Genomic DNA, 26425 nt, shown 5'->3' with positions numbered 1-26425 from the left:
CGTATCCTAATAACATTATTCCTGGTAATTCCACAAACTCATCACAGCATGTATGTACCTATTATACGCACATAGTTTTTGAATTTATTAACATCTTCAGTTTTTCCATTCATAAATCATCTGTATGTGCACATACACGTATGCAATATATTTAGTCTACATATTATACATCGTCTACATAATGTAATAGGCAGGCAGCGTTACAGGTGAGGTGTTAAGCTCTTGTGCTTCATGGAAATGAATCATATAGCGGATTAAATATTGCCAAACTAAGGATTAATGACACACTGTGGTGAGATATTATCCACTTAATGATTCATTTCCTTAATGAGTACCTACATGTGTCTAAAATCTTCACAGTCTTCAAAATGTATTTCAAATACAATTTTACAATAATCTTTTTAAAAGCCACCGGATATGGGTTTTAAAAACCTATGCATCTATGCAAACAATTCCCTTTTTTCTCAAATATTTCACCAAACATAGAACTGTTTGTTGGAAACCACCTTATTGATGAGATGCCTTTGCTGCTACTGTTTCTCTTTGCTTTAGCCCCACTTATTCTGACAGTTTGTGGATTTTTTCAGTATTATTTGAATTTTGTGTACACTGGATCCTATATGTCACATTTTTTTAGGTTCCCATGCTCTTCCACACCAATATCTACAATTAAGTTCTTGAGCTTTTTGAATTTCACTTTGTAATGTTATACCAGATATACATAGTTACATAGTACATAAGGTAGAAAAAAGACCTAAGTCCATCAAGTTCAACCCATCTACATAACCTTCCTACTCTTGATCCAAAAGAAGGCAAAACCCCCTAAGTAAGCTACTTTGAATTCTGCCATCAGGGGGAAAAAATCCTTCTTGACTCCAAAAGGCAATCAGACTTATCCTTGGATCTAAAATATTAATTCTATTTATAGCCTTGTAAAAAATGCCCAGACCCCTTTTGAAGGCATCTAATGTATTTGATAACACCAGCTCCCTTGGCAGTGAATGCCATACCTTTATTGTCCTCACTGTAAAGGATGCCTTCCTTTGTCATCTATGAAATCTCTGCTCTTCCAGTCTCAGAGGGTGACCTCTTGTTCTTTGTACATTTCTGTTAATGAACAGGTCACTGAAGAGCTCTTTATATTGGCCCTGCATATATTTATATAATGTTATCATATCCCTTCTTAGACGCCATTTTTCCAGTGTATATAATTGTAACTTTTTTAATGTCTCTTCATAACTAGTATCTTCCAATCCCCTTATTAATTTTGTAGCCCTCCTTTGCACTTTTTCTAGTTCCATAATGTCCTTTTTAAGGACCGGTGCCCAGAATTGTACCACGTATTCAAGGTGAGGTCTTACCATTGACCTGTAAAGAGGCAAGATGATATCCTCCTCCCGTGAATCAATACCTTTTTATGCATGCCAAAACCTTATTGGCTCTTGCAGCTGCTTGCTGGCATTGTGCACTGTTGTCAAGTCTGTTTCTACCATTATTCCTAAATCCTTCTCATTTATAGTTTTCCCCAAGGATATTCCATTCATATTATAGGTTGCATTTTTATTATTTTAGCATAATTCTTGCCCAGTCCCCAACGCTGTCTAAATCCTCCTGCAACCTCCACTGGTTTCTATTTTAAGAAGTGATTTGATGTTTAGGACAACTGGAATCTACTGGAATCTAGTAGAAGACTGTACCTCGCAAAGAAAATAAAGGCAAACAAATGTTCCTTTAAAGATTATTTTGTTAGGTGAATGCAGGAAAAGCAGCACACCAATACACAGCAGATTGGAATCTTGTATTAAAAAAGTTGGGGCAAAAAATGATTTGATTTTCGAATGTTTTGGAGATGGAAAGTAAGAATGATGTTTCAGCAGTCATCACTCATCATGCTACGTTACAATTAACTTTGATACTAATATAGTTCTCTTTCTTTTTATTGTATCTATTTCAGTTTCTGAGAGTGGATCAGGATAAAGATAGGGAGTGTAGTCTGGACTGTGCAGGCGCTCCATCTAAACCTCTTTGTGCCTCGGATGGAAGAACATTCCTTTCTCGGTGTGAATTTCAACGTGCAAAGTGCAAGGATTCTCAGCTGGAAATTGCATATAGAGGAAATTGTAAAGGTAATTCATTTATTTACTCATTTATTTTAAATGGGCAGGTTGATTTTTTTTTGGCTATTTTTAGAAGCAAAATTGGTCACCTTATTATAGCTTCTACAGCAAAAGATTCTCACTTCACTCCAAACTGATAATTTCATTGTTAATTATATCTTCTCCAAGATCTGAAGTTAAACCAAATTCTCACTGTAGACCTTGTTATTAACGTTGTATGCCCACTCACATCTCTACATAATCTGCTAGTGGTTTATAATTGAAATAAAGCAAAATAATGTAGTAACAATAATATGTTAATATATGTATGTTATATATGTAATATATATATGTTAATATGTTATGCACAATCTCTTGGATGATTACGGGGAGAAAATGCAGCACATCTTTTAAATAAGTGCTCTAAACATTTTAAAAATAATGCTTAGGTTTTTTTTTAATAATAAATAATAAAAAAAAAGTTGAATGGCTCTTTAAGTACAAATGGTTTCTTAAACTCATCAAAAAAATGTTTGAATGTGTTATAAAATCTCACTTGAACTATGAATTGTCATCCAGCTTTATCATATATTAGGCTAAAAAAATGAATGTGTAGTATTGTGTAGTTTATTTAGTGTAATGGAAAGACAATTGCTTTGCCTCCTAGGTATGATAGACGAACCCTTTCTCTGATCTTTTTTAAGACAGAAAGGTTAACAGACATCTACTTTAACACTAACCAGATGATTTTAGATAAAGTGGAGGATGAGGAAAAACATAGGAAGGCAATGGCAGAAGGCTAGTGGCAGACAGACGGTAAATTATCTATCATGATGGTATAGCTGTGGATGGGCTAGGAGAGGTGGACTTTTAGACATTTATATCTAGCATATTTAAAATAATATAGTTATAAAAAAAAGATGCACTGACTCTTTAGAAATTGCACCAATCTATTTTATATACAATCATTTTAAGGAAACATATTATTAAACAATAATTACTGAACTGAAAAGTACTGAATTAATTAATATAAAATTACATGGTTTAATTTCCATAATATTACATATTTCCATCCAGTAATTGTCTAGGAGCCAACAATTGATTGCTATCCTAAACACAGGGAACAAAATGCTAGATCGAAGGTGTCAATGAAGACAGATACAAATAGTTGTCCTGGAGCAAACGTTTCTAAATGGGGTTATTGTCCAGAAAACTAATAGAATGCTCCTTCTGACAGATATAAATTTAGCTATTTTCCCTCAAATTTCTCTTTCTGTATATAGCAGTTTGTATAAATACAGAAATATATATATATACTCAGAATGTCTGTGTAGTGGGGAGCCTGATGACTCATGGATTGCAGCAGAGGGGCTGACGCCTCCCTCCTAAACTTACTCCCAAGCCAGTATACGCCATTGAACACAACCCTTTTTCCTCTGTATTCATTTTATGTTTTCATCTTTGTGTCCACATTTTACTTTTCAAAATATACACAATTGTACTTCTTCTCACCAATACTTGTATCATTAAAAATGCAATCCTGGGATATTAATGTTTTTCTACGTTTAAACTCTATATAATATATAATATAGAAAATGATATATAATGAGAACAATACTGCTCCAGGGATAGGTAATCTTAGGTATCTGGGTAGAGAAGATGGAATTCCCTTACGAAAAATTACTGCAGATTTTTGGACATGAAAAAACTGAAATACTGCACTTTTACTGCACATTTACTGCAGTTTTACTGCATTTGTACTTCACTGTACAGCAGTTTTACTGCAGTTATTTTTGTAAGGAAGTACAAATGCAATAAAGCTGCAGTACATTGAAGTGCAACTGTAGGTTTGCATTATGAGGTAAAAGTACAGTAAATGTGCAGTAATACTGCACTAAAAGTGCATGTCCAAAAAACTGCAGTATTACTTCAGAAAAAACTGCAGTAATTTTTCGTAAGGGTTTTATTTCAGGACAATTTTCTTAATTTTGGATTCTATACAACTAAGACAGATACTGCTCAGACCATAAGTCACCTAATTACATAGAACTATAGTCCAGAGGAATGCTAAACACTTGACGTTTATTTGTTTTTCTAGAAAGCTTGATTAAAGCCTTCTGAAATTTCCACTGATTGATTTTAATGTATTAATTGGGAGGTATACCAGCTGCCCGAGTGCAGTTAGTTCGTGCAATATATTATTTAAGCTCAAGAAGAGTAATTACTTTTACATTAATTTGTTTATTTGAATGTTTATTTAATTTCCTTTTATTTCTATAAAGCAAACTGATTCTGTAGTTCTGTATAATGAGACAAAAAAATGACATATTTAAAAAAGATATATTTTTTGTGACCTACGTACTTAAAATGAATCTCTAATTTTTGTCACATTTACAATATCACTAATTTAAAATGTATGATATTTGAATAGTTAAACTGGCTGGTACAAAAATCAGAACAAATGCAAGATACCTTGTGATATATATATATATATATATATATATATGTGTGTGTGTGTAGTTGTATTTTGGCAATAGGCATTCATTTGATTTTAACCTTTTCATAATGCCTTTTAAGATTTCTAATTGCGTTTTAGGTCTTAGACCGTGACCTGCGGCCATATGTTTTTACTTTAGTTTGCATGTTTGAAACAAATCACTTCTACATGCGGTGCCCTTTTGCCCTTCTGATAAATGCCAGTGAATATTTGCCTTTAGGCTCTAATGAATGTTAACTGATCAACAACCAATATGATCCAATATGATAAAAAGTGATGTGTAGATCAAATTTAAAAAAAGCTTAATTTAAAGGTACTGCACCTGAGAGCGTGAATCTTCACTTTTTTGAATGCTGGTACTTACTTACTACTTTAGGCTATGCTGGGTGAGAAGACTGCACATGTACACCAAAATGAATAGATGTAGTAGGATACATGTACCAAACACTCGGTTTAGTGAGGCTACCAATGTTGTTTCTCTTCAAAAAACATTTCGGTAAAACTACATCAGACTTTCATAAAATCCATAAATAATGGTCCAGATCATTGTAGAGATATAATTTGGGTGGTTTTAGCACTTGGGTAGTTTAGAAATGCTGGGACAACTACCAAGGACGCAAACCGTAAAGCCATCTTTGCCTCCTTTTTCGTCAACGTCATGAGCAGTCTTTAGTAGAAATCAGAATAGGTGGTGCTACGCATAAGAGTTATTTTGAGACCTAATATGGTTGCCATGGTGATAATTACACTTTTCTAACTTTGTACCAGAGTTACCATAAGTCTTATATATGGTATTTGAATCCCACAAAACTTCTTGACAGTTACAGATGAAGTTATTTCAGCTAGAACTTACACAGTTGCAATGAGCTTAACCATTGCAGGCATGACCATAGTCATTCATTGTTAGCAATTGTATGCAATGTTTAAATATGACATTCTTTTTCAGCTAATGTAGACACAACAATAGTGATATCTTCATTCTCAGGTTCACGTAGCAAAGAGACAGACAACTATGCCAGAAATTTCACATGAAAGACATTCTATTTAGTGCTTTAGAGATTACGTCCATCCATAGATGCACTAGAGTTCAAGATGGAAATGTTAAAGGTTCTTCAGCGTCAGATCTCCTCTAGTTACCTTGGTCTACAAAGTGTGTGGTGTTAGCATTACCAGCAGCTGTCTTTTCTTAGAATTAGTTGTAATTTTGAAACAATTGTAGTTAATTAAATTGTGTATTTTCTTCATGAACATCCTTTTACTGGAACTTTTCCAACATATAATACAATTCTTAAAGTATGACCAACTGTGGAGTGAAACATTCACGTAGGGAACTTAGGACAGCAGAATACACACATTTACCTTACAATTATTTAAACATTGCCAGCAGATTGCGTAGCAGTGTTACAGCAGAGTCAGCGGAGTATTTTAAAATCACAAACAACAGTGAATAAGATTTTTCATACATTTTTTGTTGGTATAAGAAAGTCACAAAATGACAAAAAATTTTAATTATGGGTTTTATATATGTTGCAAGTCATTAAAGTGTTCTCAACACCACAGCAACCAATGGAATGATCCACTAAACAGGAAAAGTGTTGTCCATTGCATGTCCTAATTATCTGGCACTGTCCTACTGTCCCAGTGCATTAATCACCAAGAGCAGTTTGGGTATTTTGATCACCGGCTGCATCTTCATATACTCACAGCAATGTAAGAAGTTATTTTGAAATATAAAATTGATTATTTGAAAGTAATTGCATGATTGCTTAATCCATGTACATTTTCACATTATCTATATCTAGATGTTTCCAGATGTGTAGCCGAAAGGAAATACACTCAAGAACAAGCCCGCAAAGAATTTCAGCAAGTGTTTATTCCCGAGTGCAATGACGATGGCACATACAACCAGGTTAGCAATCTTGTTTTATTTTGGTTTTAAAAAAAACTATTGGCCTACAGCTGGATATCATCGGGGTTAATATAAACACATTATAAGATTTATCACGTGGTACTTTCAAATCCTTAATACATCTTGAATTTAACGCGCACCTAGGCATGCCCACTTTTAGTAGCTTCTAATAATCAGAAGATTGTCTGAAAAGATACATATTGGAGAGAGTTTAAGCATCTACATAGAACAGTTATCCAAATCCCATAAGCAATAGGAAGGAACACTTTAAAAAAAAATAAATAAGAAAGGTTCCTGCTTAAAGAGGCAGTTGGAGACCCTATTTGAAAAAACCTTTTGGGGGGGCAATTGAAGTGCGGTTGGGTTGCTTTATTTTGTTGCTATCTAGGTAGGGGGAAAAATTATATTTTTTTAAAAGTTCTATATAGCCGAGCAGACCTACACTTTGCTGGCAGAATCAGAATAATTAGAATAAGTCTGACCCTCAGACATTGAACCGATATATAAGACCTCCAGTGTACAGGGTACACTTTCTTATTTCAGGTTTATGAGGGGAAGGAATCACTTTTAGATCCTCCATACTGCCTTGATTCTACATGGACCACTGGTAAAGTTGTCTGGGGCCTCATGATACCCCTTTATCATGCATATGTGGACAACTATTACACAAGTGTCGCATTATTTGAGAACTTGTATTTTTTTTATACCATGGCTTATGGCACTGTACAGAAAAACCATAACGGTCTCCCACAGCAGCTGTTACAGACAAGGCGAAGGCATGGTTCTGTGATGGCTTTTCATCATCTAGACTTACTGGCACTAAAAAAACCAACAAAAATTAACATTACGGCTTCCTTTGCCAGGGATGGATGACCAACTGGTTTGCGTGATAAGTGTCTAAATGCTCCTAGTGACGTACTCTGGGTTGTCTTCTAAAGTATAGTAAAGTAGTATTTGTGTAGGTGCATGAAAAATTAAAAAGGATAATCATCATTATGGAAACAAAGTGTAAAAATGCAGACAAAGTGTCAGGTTTTTGGGCACAAAACACCAACAGTAAAGAAGGGGTTAAAATATTTTACTGACTCTGTTGTAACAGTGCTACTGAACTTGATGGCGCTATGTAAATAAATGTAATGATCTTACCTAATGATCTGCCTGACAGAACCCTTACTGTCCTCTTTGCTCTAAGGATAGTCAAACTGATTCTTTCCACTAATAGGCATGTATGTACAGAAATTGAGGACAGAGATAAATATTTGCACAAGAGCCTGTCTAATTCTAGCTATGATTATGGTTGGTAGCACATTTGAGAAGGAGAAGAACATGTGTATGAAGAAGCACAGCTGCTCCTAATTAGGAGTGCAAGACGCCACACCATTATTAAAACACATGTGTACAGGGGAGGGCTGGCTCCCTCTGACCCATGGGGTAGATAAAGCCAAGTGGCTGCATCGGCTCCTTGTTGATTAACTTACTTACACAATGGCACACATATTCCCACACACACTCCCACACATTCCTACTAACACATATACACACTCACGCTAACACAAACACACACTAACACACATACTTACAAATACTCACTCTAACACACAGTTACGCACTCATGCTAATACATGCTCCATCTCACACACACTTACACAAACACATTCATCCTAACATGCTTACACATTCATGCTAACACACACTTACTCATTTAACGCAACACACACATACACATTCATGCTAACACACACTTAGACATACACACTGATCCTAACACACACACTTACATACACGTACATACCCACACCTGCACTTTTACTCCTTGTACAGCATTCTTTCAGGCACAGTGTGTGTGATTAGCCTTGTGTTGGACCGGCCCTTTATAAATTTTGGACCAGCCCGGAGGGCTCCCATGGGTCTGCCCATTCCTGCTTGTGTATAACATGAATTGGGAGTCAAAGTTGAACATCAAAGTATCATAATTGACCAATTATCAGCATTCGCTATATGAAATATTTTTTGTGTTACATATAAAATTATTTTTAGCATACTGAAAATTTTGTTTTTAAAGTATAACAACTCTGGAGGCATCAATACTAAAACGTATTTTCTTGTGATTTTATTATGATGTCTGTAGGTCCAATGTCATAGCTACACAGGTTACTGCTGGTGTGTGTCTCCCAATGGACGTCCAATAAGTGGGACAGCCGTAGCTCACAAAACTCCTCGCTGCCCAGGTGAGATGTTATAATTTTTAGATTTATCACCAAAGATATTTATATATACACTCAAAGATTGCAGACTTTTAAAATTGTCTTAGTTAGCATATTGTTAAACAAATTACAAGATCGTTGCTGCTGGAAGTAAAGACTGTACTGGAATGGTTCTAAAATCAGGACAGGAAGCAGGCTCAGACTGACCATCTGTCAAATGAGGATACATGTAGCTGCACTCTGCTAGATTGGAAGAGTGTAGTTTGTGGTTGAATGTGTCTAGCCAATGGCCTGGGCCACTTTCCTTCTGTAGTCTGATCCTGGCAGAGGAAAATTGGGTCACAAGTGATTCTCAGCATAACTGTGACACTGTTCAAGCAAAGCTTAAACTTTGCATGGTTTATAGATGTTAAATGTTATCTTGCATTATTTATGCAGTTTAAAACATATATAGAAAAATGAAAAGAAACACTGTGATTTATACAGTGCAATTATTTTTCACAGATAAAGTAGTAAGTTTTGGCAATTTCGGTAAAAGGTTTCATTTATTTCAGAATCTCAATTTGTAACCCATTAGTTAATATTTTTTATTTATTTACACCAATACATACTGGTAACACGTTAATTGTTCGTTCTTATCTTGTTTCATGTCTTATTTGTTCTTACACTGTTCCAATCTATATTACGGTATTTCCTCCATTATTAGATGACCCCCCCCAAAAAAATGTCAATATTAATTTAGGAAAAAAAGAAAAAGCCTTAATATAACACTACCTTATAGGAAAAAAAGTTTTAATAGCAAATATTAATTCACATGTAAACTATTTTTTCATATTTAATAAAAACTATTATGTCCTTTTATTTGTTAACCTGCCTCCCGAGTTATGCACATCTGACCCCAGTTATGCACATCTGCCCACCTGGTATGCCACTCTGTCACCCAGATATGCCTTAAACCCCCCCATATTCCACTTTGTCCCCCAGATATGCCTTTTACCCCCTATATGCCACTCTGCCCCTTCTGATATGCCACTCTGCCCCCCCAGACTTACCAATGCATCCCCAGACTTGCCCCCGTGCTCCAGACCCCCTGGTACCTAGTGGGGGCAGCCGGTGGATGTCGGCATGATGTGCGTAGACAACCTCTGCTGCTGCCCGACACTTCCGCCGGGGCTTCTATGACGGAGCACCAGAAAGTCATGTCACGCTGGTGCTCTGTCACAGAGGCCCCGGCGGAAGTGCCAGGCAACCGAGGAGGTTGTCTGCGGGCATTGCGAACACGTTCACTGAGTGCCAGAGAGGAGTATCCAGGTCCCCTGCAGCGCTGCGGGGGATCTGGATCTTAGTCTTATAGTCAGACCTCTACTTGAGGTCAGATTTTAAAACGACCCTGAATGTAAAACGAGGGGAATTTTTCAGAGCATATTCAAGCAAATATGGTACATTAATTGTGATATTACAAATGCGTAATACCAACTAACCCTAAAAGTCACTGTAGTGAATATTAACTGTCACATGACAGAGTTTCCAGGCTATTACCATAATAACCACAAGATTTAACTAACTGCCTAAATTTAGGCTGACTATACACACATAATCTCTTGCATTGAGGTTGGAAAAAGGAGATATGCTTGCTTTTTCCACATTCTGGTTACTGCTTGACAGAGATCCACAAATTGCTTTCTGTTCTTAAATGCTGACTGTCACTAAGGTAGATTTACGCAGTGAAAGTATTCTAGTAAGTTTAAAATTTAAATTACATTTCCAGTTAATAGATTATATTTACAGCCATAGCAGAACCAAAACTTAATTTTCAATATACATAAGCAAGTATTGATTTCTCACACATGAAGTTGCATGTTTTGAGACAAAGCCATTTAGATAACATAGATACACACGTAGTATATGTATGGCACCTCACTGGGTGCTAATTTATTTTAGCATTAACTGGGTTTGGATCAGGGTTTTGTGCGTAGCAAAAATAGCTTCCACTATTTAGATATCCTCTTTCATTTTTGTCCACTGGCATGCCCACTGTAGGCAGTTACTATTAAACGTTCTTATGGCATATTTTTGGTCAAAAGAATATATTTTTATTTTAAAAATTTGGCCTCATTTTTTTATAGACTCTTACAGTAAAACATGGTTCATCTTGCTATAAAAATAAACATTATAATACAATATATACATTTATATTAACAAAACAGTTTACTAAGACACAGAAAATCCAAAACCATTTACTCTTTCCTAATTAAACCGTATGCCAATACTAATGAAGCAGTGAGACAAACCTAAGTCAGATGACTTGGTAATCTTAGATTTTCTTATAGGCGGTTATTTACCTAACGCTCAACAAAACACTATAATAATATAAACAAAATAAATTTAATCATGCAAAAAAAGCATTCAAGTGGAATTTAATTAGTGGTTTGTTTATTCGTTTTAGGAAAAAAATTACATATAAAGAGGTCCAAAGTTTAATTTTACTGCACAAAGAAGGCTTTTAATGTTGGGTAGAATGTTATAGACTATAGACTTTACTTGCTTGATCTTATGTCATGAAAAGGTGACAGCCAAAAAAATATTCCATTTATAGGGTGCAGTGGTAAACAAAACTCATATAACAGATGCCAAAGTACAAAATTAGACAAAAAATGAAATGATATATGATAGCATCATGTTTGCCCCACTTAAGAGTGCGATGAGACATTGTGATGTAATTGTCAAACAAAATGTCAAGATTTTTTATTTTTGGGTTTTGTTTGTTATGGTTAATTTTCTACAAAAAAAACAAATGTAACAAATATAACCACGTTTTAGTTAAATAAAGTGACAAACATATGACCATTTGTCTGGAAGCAGAAATGTAAAATAATCTTTAATAATGTTTTTTGAGAGTCGTGTCAGGCATGTCAGCTTTTAAGATTCATGCTTGTACTATAGCAAGTATATATGTGCTATCTTATTTGACCAACTCGCGTTGGTGTAGAAAATAAGTACCTTTTCCTGGCATTGCATACTGAATTATATTACTTGGTGCTTTATGCAGAACAACTTGTTCACATGACTATGTCATAAGACTATAAAACCTTAAATCTGTGGAAAAACCACTTTAGCAATTTGGAAAGCAAAGACTATAGACACTGATGTGTAATTACCTTATTCCCTAGCCTGTCTGTAAATCTCATTAAAAATGACTTTTGTTATTATGTCTACCTTCTGTCTATTTCCATTCATTTCAATCAGCAGTATTTCTGGAAAAGCAATTGTGTTATGTGGCTTCTATCTCATCGTAATGAGGTTTACCATCAGTGATGTTTACAAATTGAGCTAATTGATTTTTTGCATAGTTTTCAATATGCAGTAGGGGTTACATCAATATATATTTGTGATTAAGGTATCATTATAAAACATAGAAAAGCAAGATTCCTAATCCATTAAACTGAGGTAGGAACAATTTATAACAAAATATATTTGCCCCTATAATATATATGAATATAACGTTACAAAAGATATAGATTTTTTCAGATGTGCCTGACCGTATAGTAACTATTATTATCACTTTCATCTCTAGGATCAATGACAGACAAAGTTCCACAAAGAGAAGGTACTGGGAAAACAGGTAATTCCTTGAGCTCCCAAGTTTATTTTTATTTTATCTGTTTCATTTTATATAAATCTTAACTATATCATTACCACTCGTCTTCCTAGTTAAACCCCCTTTGTGGGTACATCCCCTCATTTCTATTTTTTAGTATTTGTACTAATAAACAAAGTTAATTTTTAAACAGTGGAAAAAAAATAATTATGAAATATATATTAAATAAAATTGGCAGCAATTGAAAATAAATTGTAATCATAAATATATAAATACAGCAACTCAATCTAAAAAAAATAAAATAAAAGTAAATATATTTACTATGACATAACTGCCATCACTATATACTAAGTCAGAAATTGACAGTGGTACAGAATAACTGCCATCACTATATACTGAGCCAGACACTGACAGTGTTACAGCATAACTTCTATCACGTTTATACTGAGCCAGGCATTGACAGTGGTACAGCATAACTGTTCTCACTATATATTGAGCCAGACATTGACAGTGGTACAGCATAACTTCCATCACTATATACTGAGCCAAACATTGGCGGTGGTACAGAATAACTGCCATCACTATATACTGAGTCAGACATTGACAGTGTTACAGCATAACGTCTATCACTTTTATACTGAGCCAGACATTGACAGTGGTACAGCATAACTTCTATCACTATATACTGAGCCAGACATTGACGGTAGTACAGCATAACTGCCATCACTATATACTGAGCCAGACCTTGACGGTAGTACAGCATAACTGCCATCACTATATACTGAGCCAGACATTGACGGTGGTACAGAATAACTACTATCACTGTATAATGCTTCATGCTTTCTAACACTCTCACAGTGTTACCTTTCATGTGTCTCTGTCTCCTCTCTTGCAACTCCACTTTATCTTCCTCCACCTTTTCTTCTTCTGTCAGTCTGTTTTCCCCCCTCCTCCTCTTCTTCTTCTTACTTTTCTATCTTCTTTAAGAAAAGGCAGTTGGCGTGGCTTCAGTGCTGAGCGCCGGGATATGACATCAAATCCCTGAGCACAGCATATGAAGCCAGGGCTCATCACAAGAAACCATTATACAGAGGCCTCCCACTCCCTTGATTTTGGACCCAGGGGCATAACTAGAAACCACAGGGCTCCAGTGAAAATTGCCATTTGACCCTCAACCTCAGCAAAGCTTATACATAGGCATTCATACTCACATACACTTATACACAGACATACATGCCCACATACAATTATAACTAGGCATTCATGCTCACATGCACTTACAGGGCCTTTCAACGGGGAGACAGGAACAGGTCATTGCAGGGGTCGCCCAGGGCCCCTAGAGAGACAAGCCCAGTCACAGTAACGACCCCGGCAATTACGTCACGGTTTGGGCTGGTTAGGAAGAAATCCAACATGTGACAAATTTGACTGAAATTCATACATAAATATATATTGTCAAATATTTTAAGTTTTTTAAAATATATCATTTATACTAAATGTTAGACGATCAACAGAAAGTCTTGAAAAAAATATTTATCAGGGTAAAAACATAAAAAGAAATGGAGGTTAAAAAAAAATATAATCAGCAAGGAAGGGGTTACATTTTGTAATATTTATGCATATCTTCAGAAAAGAAAGGAGTAAAGAAGGAACAAAAAAGCAAAATAGCAAACTAATCCCACCTTGCAGGGAAACAAATTTACCAATTTGTTGTATGCTACAATATGATCATTCATAGCTGAATCTTTTTACTGTTGTTTGTTTTTAAGGATTGTTTCCAAGGAAATTCATATATTTATGTTAGCTTTGTTTACATTTCCAAGCAGGCATTCAAGAGTAATTGCAGGTGATTACAAGAAGCTTAAGTAAAGTTATTGTCAAATCACAGCAAGTGAGTGTCTTAATATGACTCACTGGGAGCTTTTAATGGAAAATGAAGCAAGAATTTGCCCAGTTCAAATAAACAAGTAAATGATGACATTTAAAGATTTAATAAACATATATTTCAAACAACCACCACTTGATCAGCTTTGTAATGTAATACAGAATTGGTACTATTTTTATCGCCATTACCATGCACAATATAGGAAATGTATTATTATATTTATTTTTCACTTTGTGCATATTTTTATATAGTTGAGTCATTTTCAGTCCTTGGGATAACACATATGACATATATGCAAAAGTGCATAGTCCAGAAATCATAAATCGTGCTTTTTCCCAGAGCAGTGATGTCATACCCCTCTAATATTTCAGGTGCCTGAAGCAGGACACCTTTGTTGGGCTGTGGTTAGAGGAAGGGCAAGCAACATAGTTAGTGGAGGGGCAAGGGGCATAGTTAGAGGAGAGCCTGGGGTATGGCTAGACAGGGGACTGGAAGCATGGTTAGAAGAGGTGCAGGACTAATAACTTAACTTTCATTTAAGACAACATGCGATCTGTTGAAGCAGAAGGCTGTGATATGACATGATGTCCCGACTCCCCACCTCTGTGCTGCAAAACAAAAGAGCTCAAATGATTCTAGTAGTAAAAGCCCATATTATAAACATTGCTTAGTATAACAAGAATTGCTATTAACTAATATCTAACTTGCAACAATAACACCTGCTAATCTTTTTCTTAAAATCATGACGGCAGCTAACATATAATGAGCAAAAAACAGCAAGGTAGTGAGAGTGTGAGAAACAGATAATAGGACATCATGTACATAGATAATTGAGCTTTCACTATGATGCTTTGTTCTTTGAAACCTGTGATAAAAACACTGCACTAATTAAAGTGCACCTGTGGATAATAGTTGCTTTTAAAACCAGATGCCCCAGCACATTCTGTTTCTTCTTGTCTACTTTATTTTTTACATGCCATAATATATGCATTATGCCACTTGGGATATTTGTTGTGTAGAGTGTTCAGACAAATAGTTGAGTAGTACACTTTTCAAAATTTGGCTAGTTTTGCGTATCTTTGTTTATCAGCTAAAATAACTTGAATGGGAAAGCCAACATTTTACATGGAACAAGAATAATGTAAGATTTTTGGATAATGTTTCAGCCATTAGAAGATAATTGAAATGCAATGTGTACTATTTTTTTTCTTAAAGGTAACAATATATGTTTTGCCCCTTATGGGACTTTATTCTGCCACAGTTTATCCATTAATACCTCTTCTTTGCACCTACACTTGCATCATGAGGGGGTCCTTAGTTTCCTAGGTGAACTATGTTTTCATTTCTCTGCTTTCTTCACGCACTCAGTCTAGGACCTGCCATTAGTACTGTCCGCCAGCTCAGTGTCCTAGGGAACAGAGGGTCAGCACTCTTGCTATTCTTGGTGGGTAGAGCCAATACCAAGAAAATACTATACACCGATATCACAGAGCTACATTCTGCCCATACTTCTCCAGATTTTACAGGGAGACTCTTGAAATCACAGCTAATTACCAGCCCTCTGTGTTAATGTGTTCGGTCTTGGGACAAAGGAGTCTTGACCCTGTCCACAACCACCCTTTTCCAAAAATGAATGCTTCACAAGCTATAAACTATAAATAAGTGATAAACTTGTGGTAGCTACCATAGAGAGTAAGCTTTCAGCTGTGTGATATATGCAGTATAATGCAATTAAAACCATTCATTTTTATTCAAGACCTATGGATTTCCTAATTCTATAAACAGAAGCCTTAATCAGGGCTTGCCTTTCCCTGGCTTGAGGCCAACACAGCAATATCCATTTTTTGTACAAAATGTTAAATTTAGACACTAAGCATTATCTTAATTAATGAGCCAACAAGTCTATAAACAACACTAAGTCATGTCATTGCTTGTGTGGTTTGTCAAACATTGACTTCTACTATGCTGACTCGCTTCATAAATGTCTTGTTTGTCTTCTACCCCCTGGTTTATAGTCTTCATTGAGCAACATCAATTACGTTCAAAATAATTTGAGAGAAATGTTGTTACTGTAATAGACAGACCCATTTATCACCATTTGCTGAAGTCATGGAAGCAGGGAACACATCATTTCTGGTAGCTATAGATTACTAAACAGATGTGCAATTATAATTACAGTAAGAATTAGGAAACTGTCAGTAATCATTTACCACATTAAAATATTCTGGACAACATCAAAAAAGACAAAGGAGTGATGGATCCTTTAAACAACATAATTGAGCAGACTTTTAATGAAGATTTTAAATATTTTCTCTCCAATGAAGTGTAACTGAGGGAATCCCCCAATTTTACAGATCAGTCATATTATTTTTCATTATTTAGTATAAACATGCATTAACCAATCAAGTAGTTTAGAAATAAGTTGCAGAACTGCTTTCATAAACATCATCCCTTTACACCTGAATTCCTAGATTAATTGTGAGTGGTGGCTCCTGTATTATCTTTGCCACTAGTATTAAAGTGCGGTCCTCAGAGCTACTGCCCATTTTCAGAATATTTGTAGTGCATTATTTAAATGCATATCTTTTCTCGAAGGCAGGTTGTACAAATAGATGTGAGGGTGCTAATTTATATTTGTAAAACTTGATGTTCTTAAAGAAATAAGAAATTGTATCATTGTATCATTGTATTATGATAATCCATTCTAAAATTTAGATGATGTATCTGCACCAGCATTAGAAACACAGCATCAAGGTGATGAAGAGGGTAAGGATATTTTTTTTCTCCTTCTTGTCTTTCATTTTATACTTTGTGCTTTATTATATTTATTTGATTTTGAAGCAGCAAAGTATGCTGTTTGTTCATATATTTACCAGAAAGGGAACACATTGTATAATTTCATAGTAGAGACAGTGCTAAATACTGTAGATTAAACTTGGCCTGCTTATCATTTATTAATATGTTTTTTACATCAGACTTTTTGTTACTTCAAGCTATAGATTTATTAGTGGAGGAGTGGTATGCTTATTTCCCCATCTCTATAATAAAACATACTTTCATAACTATATGAGTATCGCAGTGTGTCATTGCATTGTTTTTAAATGGAAGTAAAATGCACTGTCAATATAACCAGCGTAGTGCTCTTTAGGCTAAGAAACTTTTGGTTGGAAGTACATATTGTGCATTGTTGCAAATGTCAAGTAATCTAAGTGATACAAAAATTGTGGCCGGCGACACTGTTGTTTACAGTAGCATGGTTACCACATCGATTTGCCACCCACAGACAATTTCCATTACGTTTAAGTTTTGGTTTAAGTAAGGTTGTAATATACTTTTCCCAACCCGTATTTGGTGATGGTCAAATTATTATTATTTATTGTTTTATTTAGCGCCATGAATGAGAGGTCAAAGTCAAGGGCACCAGGGCAGTCAGCGTGAGGGGACAGGAGATGATTGCACCATTGACATTAAGAGAAACTGTTGAGGAAATGTTAGCATGGGAATGGGTGCATAAGTTTTAGGAATTGTGCAGACATCCAGTTAGAGATAGAGGCAAGGCAGTCAGTTACATGATCTAAGATAGGATAGGTAGATCTGGTTGTCATCGGCATACAAGTGGTATTAAAAGCCAAAGTTTAAGAATAGTTTGCCAACTGAGATGGTGAAAAGTGAGAACCGAAGGGGTCCTAGAACTGAGCCTTGAGGTACACCAACTGAGAAGGGAAGGGGGAGTGTTATTGGAGAGATGGTGCAGGAATGTAGGTTGATGCAGAAAGGTAGGGGTTGAACCAGGAGCCCAAGATTGTGAAGAGTTTTAAGGAAAAGAGGGTGGTCCACAGTGTCAAAGGCAGCAGAAAGTTCCAGTAGGCATAAAGCATAAAGTAGTGGCCCTTGGATTTAGCAGTGAGTAAGTCATTAGTAACTTTAGTAAGGATGGTCTCAGTAGAATGTTAGAGTCAAGACTCATAGTTAGTTCATTGTATATGATTCATTTAAGAAGCTTAGAGGCTAGAGGAAGTAGAGTGATGCATATAACAATAATGGGAAGATGGCAACATTCAGCCAAGGGGGCAAGTCCAGACAAGTGGGATGTTTATACACAGACTACACCGAGGGTTGCCATATTGACAACCCTGCTCATCTAATTTTCATAGGCTGCTGAGGATCACTTATAGGGCCACCCTATTGTATCTCATAAAGTATGATTCTAACAGCAAATTCTCATTTATAAAATGTCAGTACCATGTTTTAGTTTGTTTATATAATGGCGGTCAATGAACTGGACATTAGCAGAGCTAATGCCTGCTATCTTTTATAAAGCATATCATTGAATGTACCGTATTTGCTCGATTATAAGACGAGGTTTTTTTCAGAGCAAATGCTCTGAAAAATACCCCTCGTCTTATAATCGGGGTCGTCTTCTAATCAGACCTCAAATAGAGGTCTGATTAGGAGACTAAGATCCAGATCCCCCGCACCGCTGCAGGGGACCTGGATCCTCCTATCGTCGCCCCCCCCCGCACGCACGCACGCACTTACCGGTGCTTCCGGAGGTGAAGTTGGCAGCGGGGGTTTGTATGCGTCCGTCGCAAATACCTTCCCCGACTGTCAGAGATCAGAGTTCCAGAGTTCCTGATCGCTGACAGCCGGGGAAGGTATTTGCGACGGACGCATACAAACCCCCGCTGCCAACTCCACCTCCTCCCGGCTGCCGCGGAATGAGACGTCAACCCGCTGCCCCGGCAATACAGCAGGAAATTGGAAGCACCGGTAAGTAAGTAAGTGTGTGTGTGTGTGTGTGTAGGGCATTTCTGGAATGCCTTACACCCCTATATGCCACTCTGGCACTTAGGGGGTTAAAAGGCATATTATGGGGCAGAGTGGCATATAGGGAGGTATAAGGCATTTCAGGAGGCAGAGTGGCGTTAAGGGGGCATTTAATAGAGCACTCTGCCTCCTGAAATGCCTTATACCTCCCTATATGCCACTCTGCCCCATAATATGCCTTTTAACCCCCTAAATGCCAGAGTGGCATATAGGGGTATAAGGCATTTCTGGAGGCAGAGTGCTCTATATAATGCCTTTTAACTCCCTTAATGCCACTCTGCCTCCTGGAATGCCTTATACCTCCCTATATGCCACTCTGCCCCATAATATGCATTTTAACCCCCTAAATGCCAGAATGGGATATAGGGGTATAAGGCATTTCTGGAGGCAGAGTGGCACATAGGGGGTCAAAAGGCATACCATGGGGCACAGTGGCATATAGAGGGTTAAAAGGCATATCATGGGCCACAGTGCCATATTGGTGTGGCAAGCCTGGGGGCAGATGTGCGTAACTGGGGGCAGGTTGGAAAATACAAGGAAATAAAAACAAAAAAAATATTTTTCTCAATCATAGCTTTTATTAAAAAAAATAGTTTACATGAATTAACATTTACTGGTAAAACTTTTTTCCTTTAGGGTCGTCTTATATTCAGGCTTTTTCTTTTTTTCCTAAGTTAATATTCAGATTTTGGGGGGTCGTCTTATAATCAGGGTCGTCTTATAATCGAGCAAATACGGTAATACAATATTTTAGGATACAAATTGACCTCCAGAATAAAGTTCATTTTTAGATGATCATTGTAGAAAAACTTTTATTGGTTATTTATTATAGATTTTGCCTCTCGGTATCCTACATTGTGGACGGAACAAGTGAAAAGTAGACAAAACAGAACCCACAGAAACTCAGGTAAGATAACTCAGATAACATGTTATTACATTATAAATAGTAATGATTTTTAGTATTTCTGGTATGAATTGGTTTATTCTGTATTCATGTATCTTGTTTTTTGACAACCATGTACAATTAATTTCCCCAAATCTCTCAAACATGACCCAAGGTTTATGCAGTATTAATTAACTCACATCTTATCATTTTGTTGAGTATGAAACAAGTTCATAAACCTTTTGAGGCATTTTTATATCATTAAAAAGGTAGCCATTTGTAAGGATTTTGGCCCTTCAGCATTGGGATAATGCTAATATGCTATCTATATTTTCTCTTGAGCGAGAACACTGAACTCTCATTTTTGTCTTCTATTAGTACTGTCCGCCAGCTCAGTATCCTAGGGAACAGAGGGTCAGCACTATTTATCATGGAAAGATAGAGCTCTTGCTATTCTTGGTGGGTAGAGCCAATGCCAAGAAAATACTATACACCGATATCACAGAGCTACATTCTGCCCATACTTCTCCAGATTTTACGGGGAGACTCTTGAAATCACAGCTAATTACCAGCTCTCTGTGTTAACGTGCAGTGGCCAGATATTTTATAGTGGTAAACTCCCTATATGCAACAGCAGTGTAGCCTAAGGTAGGGCCTGGTGGGGGGCAGTTGACGCAGGGCCAGGTCCAGTGCACCAAACCCCTTAAATACTCAATTGTTTGCACAACTCTTGTCATGAACATTGGTCTTGGGTTACAGTTTATTTATCCCTGCTTATATAGGCAGGACAATCCTATGCTTTATTTAAAGGTGTATATATCTTAATGAATGTGGTATAATGCAGCAAACCTCACACATAGCTTACTACGTTCACACTCACCAGGTTAGTAGTATAATTAAATAACACACTTGATTTTATAATTGATTCATGATTGTTATGAATTACATAAAACAAGATAATTAACTAGATAAATTGGTCTCCTGCTGAATAGTCTCAGCAATATCTCTTGGGAATTCACCGTTCATTAAATAAATTAGCTACTTGCATTGATCATGGTGAAAAAAAGAATATAATGGAGGAAACCTTTAATAGAAGAGGTCAGAAAGGCAACTGCTGATACTAGCCCAGTGTTCACAATTAGTAGGAAGTGTCTCTTCTGGTCCTGAAAATAATTTTTCTCTCAAAGGAAAGCTGATTAAGCTAATTGCACATTAGTGTGACAGTGTAATTAACTTCAGACTGGCAGAGATTAACAGGCTACTGATTCCTCTGGACCAGCACACAAAAACATAAATGTGGTTGGATGTAATGTGGGTTATTCTGGTTTGAGAAATGTTATCACCATAGCAACCAATGGATTGTTATTGCCATACCCATTGCACCTAGGTCCTGCACTCTCTACCCGTTTTAAGTCTATCTGAGGTCTCTGCCTGATGAGAATTAATGGACTCATTGCAAGAGAGAGACTACATAGACTACTTTAAAAGGCACTGTGTGCCTTTACATCATAGAGAACAGAGATATGTCTTATGAATAGATATGAATATCCTGGCCTTCCGCAGCTGTAAAGGCAGTAGGTCAAGATAAATACATCACTACTCCCAAGGCTTTTATATCCTCCACGCCTTTACTCCCATATTAGCCTCCTTTGGATCACCTAGTGTCTATTTGTCCTGCAGTACCTTCTCTGCAACCACATGTTGAAAACAAAAATAGGATTCCTGGTGGCACAGAGCTCTCACTACTAGTGATTTAGGCAACGAAACTAGACTTCTGTGTCTCTGAGTGTCTGCTTAAGAGAGCTTTCTAAGTCACAGATCCCGGCTTGCATGACATTCGCAGAGAGAGAAAAAAACTTTAAGTCTGCCCCTGACGCATTCATTGGGTGCAGCACCCTATGACATTACGGAAGAACAACAAAGAGGAGAAGGCTGTACTAAGTACATTTGAACTCACTGGAAAAATGGTTAATTAAATCATGTATTTGGCAACCAAGAGTAAGATTCACTGTTATTTGCCAATTTTGAGCATTGTTAATGAGTCAAATGAGCATAAAGTTATGTGGCCAAAAATCCTTTAAGGTTATTAGGAACATATCACGGTACGTTAAGCTGCATAATATTTATTTGTTATGTGTAAATTAAACAGAACAAACCAGCTGCCCTTTTAAGAAATATCTAACACACACATATTTTGTACATATTGTATCAGTGATACATTAGAATATAAAAACCTACATCGATAATAAAAAAGGCAAGTGACCACATTCATACATAAGTATGATTCCAAGCACCTCAAAGCTGAAATAAATATTACACTACCCTCCCAGTGTCCCCCCAGAAGAGGGAATATAGGTGACCCTGTGACACTATATGCAACATGTCTGATATGAAAAATACCGCACCTGACAGTAAGACATACTTACACTCTGTGCTGGTTGGGATTACTTTTAAGGAAAACAAGGATAATAGTTGAAACACATTATAATCTCTCCTCCAACCCAATTAGAGACCCCAGTAGCTCCTCGCCGTGAATCAGTGTGCATCTTTAAGCAACCTAAGCTGATGCAAGACTGAGCCAAATACTGAGTGGTGAGCCAAAAATCGGGTGATCTGATAAAAAGAATTTAAGAAAATTAGAAGGTGGCTATTATTGATCTGACATTGTGCCAGTCAAATGGCTAGTAAATGTACAAACAATATAGATTTTGCACCAGTGTACTAAAGTATATTAAAAACATTCTCTAAACAGAATCACTTTACATTTAGCACTGTGCAGCAGACTAGTACATTTTATACTTTAAAATCTTCCCGCTGCATTTTGTTTTGATCTGGTATACAGATATAAGTATTGGCTACAATATGTTGGTTTTTTTTTTTAGGAAAAACAAAACCGCTTTCTGTTATTACTTAAAAGGACAGGTGCTAATAGGTTACTATACCGAGTAGCTGCCGTGTAAACTGCAATAAACTAGCCTTATTAGGTGACTGGATGCCAGTAATTCTATTTCCTGTGATACTGGTTGTCTGGAAAAGTGAAATATTTAGAATCTGTTTTATTTGAGCAGTTCTGCCAAAAGAAACCCTTTGATATATATTGTTTTCGTCTTGTTACAGAAGCTATCAAAACTATGATATTGTAGTCTGGATGGAAGAAGGTGGGGCATAATTGTAAAGTTTGTGGGGGTGTAAATTTAAACCTATTTATGGGAAATAGGTAGAGAAGCACCATACACAAGACAGTCCCTTAACCATAATAAATAAGGAATGTGGAGAACCAAAATAATAAGAAAAAACAAATTGCACCCAAGCAATGTTTACAGGTTAAAAAAAGCAATGTATGTGTATAAATAGACATAGCAAAATATAAAGTTTTCAGGAAGCTGTCTATGAACTAAATGTATGTGTTCTAGCTCCTGTTATCTTAGCCTTTATATTATTCTCTTACAAAAACAAAAAGAAAATATTTCAACCTATTAAAAGTGGTTCATGCGTGAAAACTATGAACCAAATTGTACTGAATTAAAAAGTTGGTAATTTTGAAAAATGAATCATGTGTAATTCATGAACAATGAATTTAATAAGAAGCAATTTTTAAACCTAATTCTTGTGGCACCAGTTTATTCAACATATTTAAAATGTAGCTCTAAATAGAGTTTAAGGCGAAGTGATTTACATAAATAAAAAATACCCATAAAAAAAACTAGTATTAACGTAACACAATTTCACTGATTGCGTGCCAAATACTGTTCTTGCCATATCTGCAGAGCACACAGCATCAAAATGTATAACAGTAATTTGGTGAGAATTAATTCATGGAATATGGTATATATATATATATATATATATATATATATATATATATACTTTGTAATATTCTAGAGAATAAAGTGATGCCTTATTGCTTTTGGGAAAACAGCAATCAATTTCTTGTTTGTTTTCCTGCATTAATTACTTTTTTGTAATGTATTCATCACAACATTCAACATTCTGGAAAAAGCGTGAAAATACAAATAGTGCATAAAAATGCAAAAGATTAACAGCATTTACTGATATATAAATATTCCAAAAATAAAACATAATAAATAATATATATTTCTTAAGCTTAATATATTTTTAAAATATTTCTTAAACTGTATAGCAGAATTTTAAACCTTACAATGAAATCTCTCAATTATTGAGTTCCGAATGTAAATCTTCTGAGTTTAAAATTAATCAGAGCACCCCATCTGCAGAAGATGATGTAGCATAAGGAACATAAGGAGATTTTTACTACAAGACTGAAATAAACTTCACCACTACATGTAAGGACAAAGTCGACAAAGATTTCTTTTTTGATATATGTTCATTGGAAGCAAACCATGTGCCACATTTTTGGACTTCCACCAACTGAATTTTTGAAGAGTGGAAAAAAATTGACGAAGGAGCATTTTTTCTGTATTATATAGTTAGTCTAAATTCTCACACAATTCAGAATAACTTTTATTTACAAAAAAGCAGGGCCATCTTTAACATGGAGTAAAGGGACAGTTGCCCCGGACCCAGTCATTCCTGGGGGCCCATAGCAGCTGTCCCTTGAGCCTGCAACAACCACAGTGGACCACGACCACTTCCTCCACAGGAAGCAAGCAACCTCTCTTGTACCGCCCGGAGGGAACAGGAATGCAGCAGGGTCACATTATACATGTATCACATTACGTTATGTGACCCTGCTGTGTTCCTGCTTTTCCTGAGCAGTAAAAGAGAATTTGCTTGCACTGTGTGCCAGTGCCACAGAGAAATCTGCAGGTGGGATGTTGAGGTCAAAGATGGCACAGGGAGGCTGTTTGGGGTCACTGACAAGCTATTTGGCAACAAAGATTGCACAGACATGTTCTTAGGTGGAAAAAAAAGATAAAAGGTCCTTTGTGGGCAGGTCCTGTGAATGCAATCTGGTGGCTGGGAGAAGTCCTATCCGTGCAATCTGGGTTTCAGGGCTGGCTTTTGGGTATATGATCTGTGATCTATGTCTGCAGTTTAGGGTTTTCATGCATTATTAATTTGATCTGTACCTTCATTGCTGAGTTTACATGTGATTTTCAGTTGCTCAATACCCGCAAGGCTGTGTTTGTGTGTTATTCAGTTGCTCTATGCATGCAATGCTGAGTTTTCCTGTGTTATTTATTTAATCTACGTGGAGGAGGGAAAAAAAGTGTGGCAAAAGGGAGGTAACAAAGGGACTCTGGGAGTAATGCCATGGGAGACCCACACAGGGTACCTGAACACCTAAGGCCGGCCTTGACAACGACACATGTCCATTCTGGTCATTCGCCAGATCCACACCATTATTTGCTATGCGATTGTCCTGGTGTGAGGACATCTCATGCTGAGTATCGCTAGGGTGAGAAGGAGGGAAGATCGAACTGACTCTGACAGTCTCCTCCTAATCTGCAGAGTTAGTTAATTTAATATATGGAGAAAAACGTTAGTATTCTTCAGTGAAGATTGTGTCAATTTGCTGTGCCACTTTAGCTATGTCAGCTAAAAGAGTGGTTATCTAGCTGTGGTCTGTAGACACTCAGTAGTCCTCAGGTTCCTCAGCTCCCAATTATTTTAAAAATATGATTCCAAATTAGTTCTTATTGCATGGTTGCATGTTTCTGTCTTTACAGCATCATCTTGTGATCAGGAACATCAGACAGCATTAGAAGAAGCCAGACAGCCAAAGAATGATAATGTGTTCATTCCAGAGTGTGCCAGTGGTGGACTGTACAAACCTGTACAATGCCACCCATCCACAGGATATTGCTGGTGTGTTCTTGTGGATACAGGGAGACCAATACCGGGCACATCTACCAGGTAAGACATCTCAAACTAGTTATTGGGAGATTTGGTCAAAAGTATATTTACAATGTAAGAGACATTTGTGTATCTGAAAACTTTCACAAACCTTTAGGTAGGCTGTTGGAGATTGTTGTGACCGTGCAATTCTTACACAAATACTTCAAGTTATTTTTTCATTATAGCTATTATTGTTGGAACTATTTTCTAATAATGGAGAAAGACATACTTAAATATGTGGAAAATTAGCCCTGGTTTCACATTGTGTTATGGAAGATTCTCTACTAGTGAAGGTTTTGATGTATTGGAGGATAGAAGAAGTGGTAAATCAAAAATATCTAGAAAAGCAGCAACCAGCATTGTAGGTACTACTAAGTGATCTTCCATCACCACCAGAATTTTTTTTATTATTATTATCATGTTAACCTGCCACAGAATTTAGACATTTGGTTATATGCTTTGCATGAAGAGTATTTTTTATGAAGGGGCAAATATACAAATGTTACAGTTTTCCACCCTCCATGTGTTCTTCCTTAAATGTGTGGTAAAAGAAGGAGCCGTCTTTAATTTGTTTGTTACATTTGATTGCAAAGATTGGAGGCACTGTCAACCCCAGAAACCTCATTGCAATAGTCCCAGTTAAAACATTCCGAGACAGTGAGTCAGGAGATAGATTTTTTTCACAGTTTGAATTGTATGGTAAAAG

The 26425-nt window shown here is 36.4% G+C and overlaps 1 protein-coding gene across 3 annotated transcripts in view; it reads left to right on the top strand.

Moving 5' to 3' along the window:
• The window catches only part of SMOC2 (SPARC related modular calcium binding 2), an 87324-nt gene that overhangs the window by 26522 nt on the left and 34377 nt on the right, over positions 1-26425 (top strand). For all 3 annotated transcript variants that reach the window (XM_053459557.1, XM_053459556.1, XM_053459558.1), the window contains exons 2-8: positions 1955-2126; positions 6396-6502; positions 8631-8730; positions 12281-12328; positions 16905-16955; positions 19849-19923; positions 25551-25737. In XM_053459557.1, the coding sequence (XP_053315532.1) occupies positions 1955-2126; positions 6396-6502; positions 8631-8730; positions 12281-12328; positions 16905-16955; positions 19849-19923; positions 25551-25737 (740 nt within the window). The remainder of the gene's footprint in view (positions 1-1954; positions 2127-6395; positions 6503-8630; positions 8731-12280; positions 12329-16904; positions 16956-19848; positions 19924-25550; positions 25738-26425) is intronic.

This window comes from Spea bombifrons, chromosome 3 (genome assembly GCF_027358695.1).
Source record: "Spea bombifrons isolate aSpeBom1 chromosome 3, aSpeBom1.2.pri, whole genome shotgun sequence".
Taxonomy (NCBI): domain Eukaryota; kingdom Metazoa; phylum Chordata; class Amphibia; order Anura; family Pelobatidae; genus Spea; species Spea bombifrons.
Note: the sequence above shows the minus strand (reverse complement) of the source record. Positions and strands in the feature narration are given on the sequence as shown.